Genomic DNA, 649 nt, shown 5'->3' on the forward strand with positions numbered 1-649 from the left:
TCTAGTCCAGAAGACACCCAGGTCTGTGCCCCTACCTCCTGCTCCAGCACCGTACAATGGCAAGGGGGTGTACCCCCACCCAACAGCAGAGAGTCCCTACTTCAGTGGGATCACAGCTGGCTCCAAGGAGCTGAGATGCCCCTGCCCATTTCACCCCTGGATGCACCAAAGCCTGGTGACACAAGTGATGTGACCAAGGGCATGCAAGGAGGCAGTGGCAGAGCTCTCATGCAGGGGTCCAGCCTCTGCACTGCTGTGGAAGCCCCTGATCTGGGGCCCTGAGCAGCCTGATGCCAGCAAGACCCAGGCCCCTTCAGCCACCCCTCATACCCATGCATGTGGGGGCCACCCCCGACCTGGCTGAGCCGGGCCCATCTCAGCCACCTGCCCCAGATAGGGGCGGGGAGCATTCCCCCGCTGCGGGCTGCTTTTCCGTGACGTCATGCTCTCCTGCTCACCCGTGCCTTGTGGCTTTGCTCGCCACTTCCTGCTCTTCGAGCTTCCTGCCAGGCCGGGGCACGCTCAGCGCCAGGCCGGGGAGGGGGCCACGGGCTTGGCATTGCCCGCCTGGCTGGCTTGGGTGCAGGCATGGACTTCACCGTTCAGCCAGGGCCTGGCAGAGGTAGGAGCAGCTTGGGGGGGGGGGGGG

At 65.2% G+C, this 649-nt stretch overlaps 1 protein-coding gene across 1 annotated transcript in view; it reads left to right on the top strand.

The window, feature by feature from the left end:
- Nucleotides 1-447: 447 nt before the first annotated feature.
- Nucleotides 448-649, top strand: part of SH2D2A (SH2 domain containing 2A) — a 21,921-nt gene continuing 21,719 nt past the window's right edge. The window contains exon 1 of the mRNA XM_019511203.1: nt 448-622. Coding sequence (XP_019366748.1) covers nt 589-622 — 34 coding nt within the window. The 5' untranslated portion in view covers nt 448-588. The remainder of the gene's footprint in view (nt 623-649) is intronic.

The sequence above is a fragment of the Gavialis gangeticus genome, unplaced genomic scaffold (assembly GCF_001723915.1).
Source record: "Gavialis gangeticus isolate Ggan-Ray unplaced genomic scaffold, GavGan_comp1, whole genome shotgun sequence".
NCBI lineage: Eukaryota > Metazoa > Chordata > Crocodylia > Gavialidae > Gavialis > Gavialis gangeticus.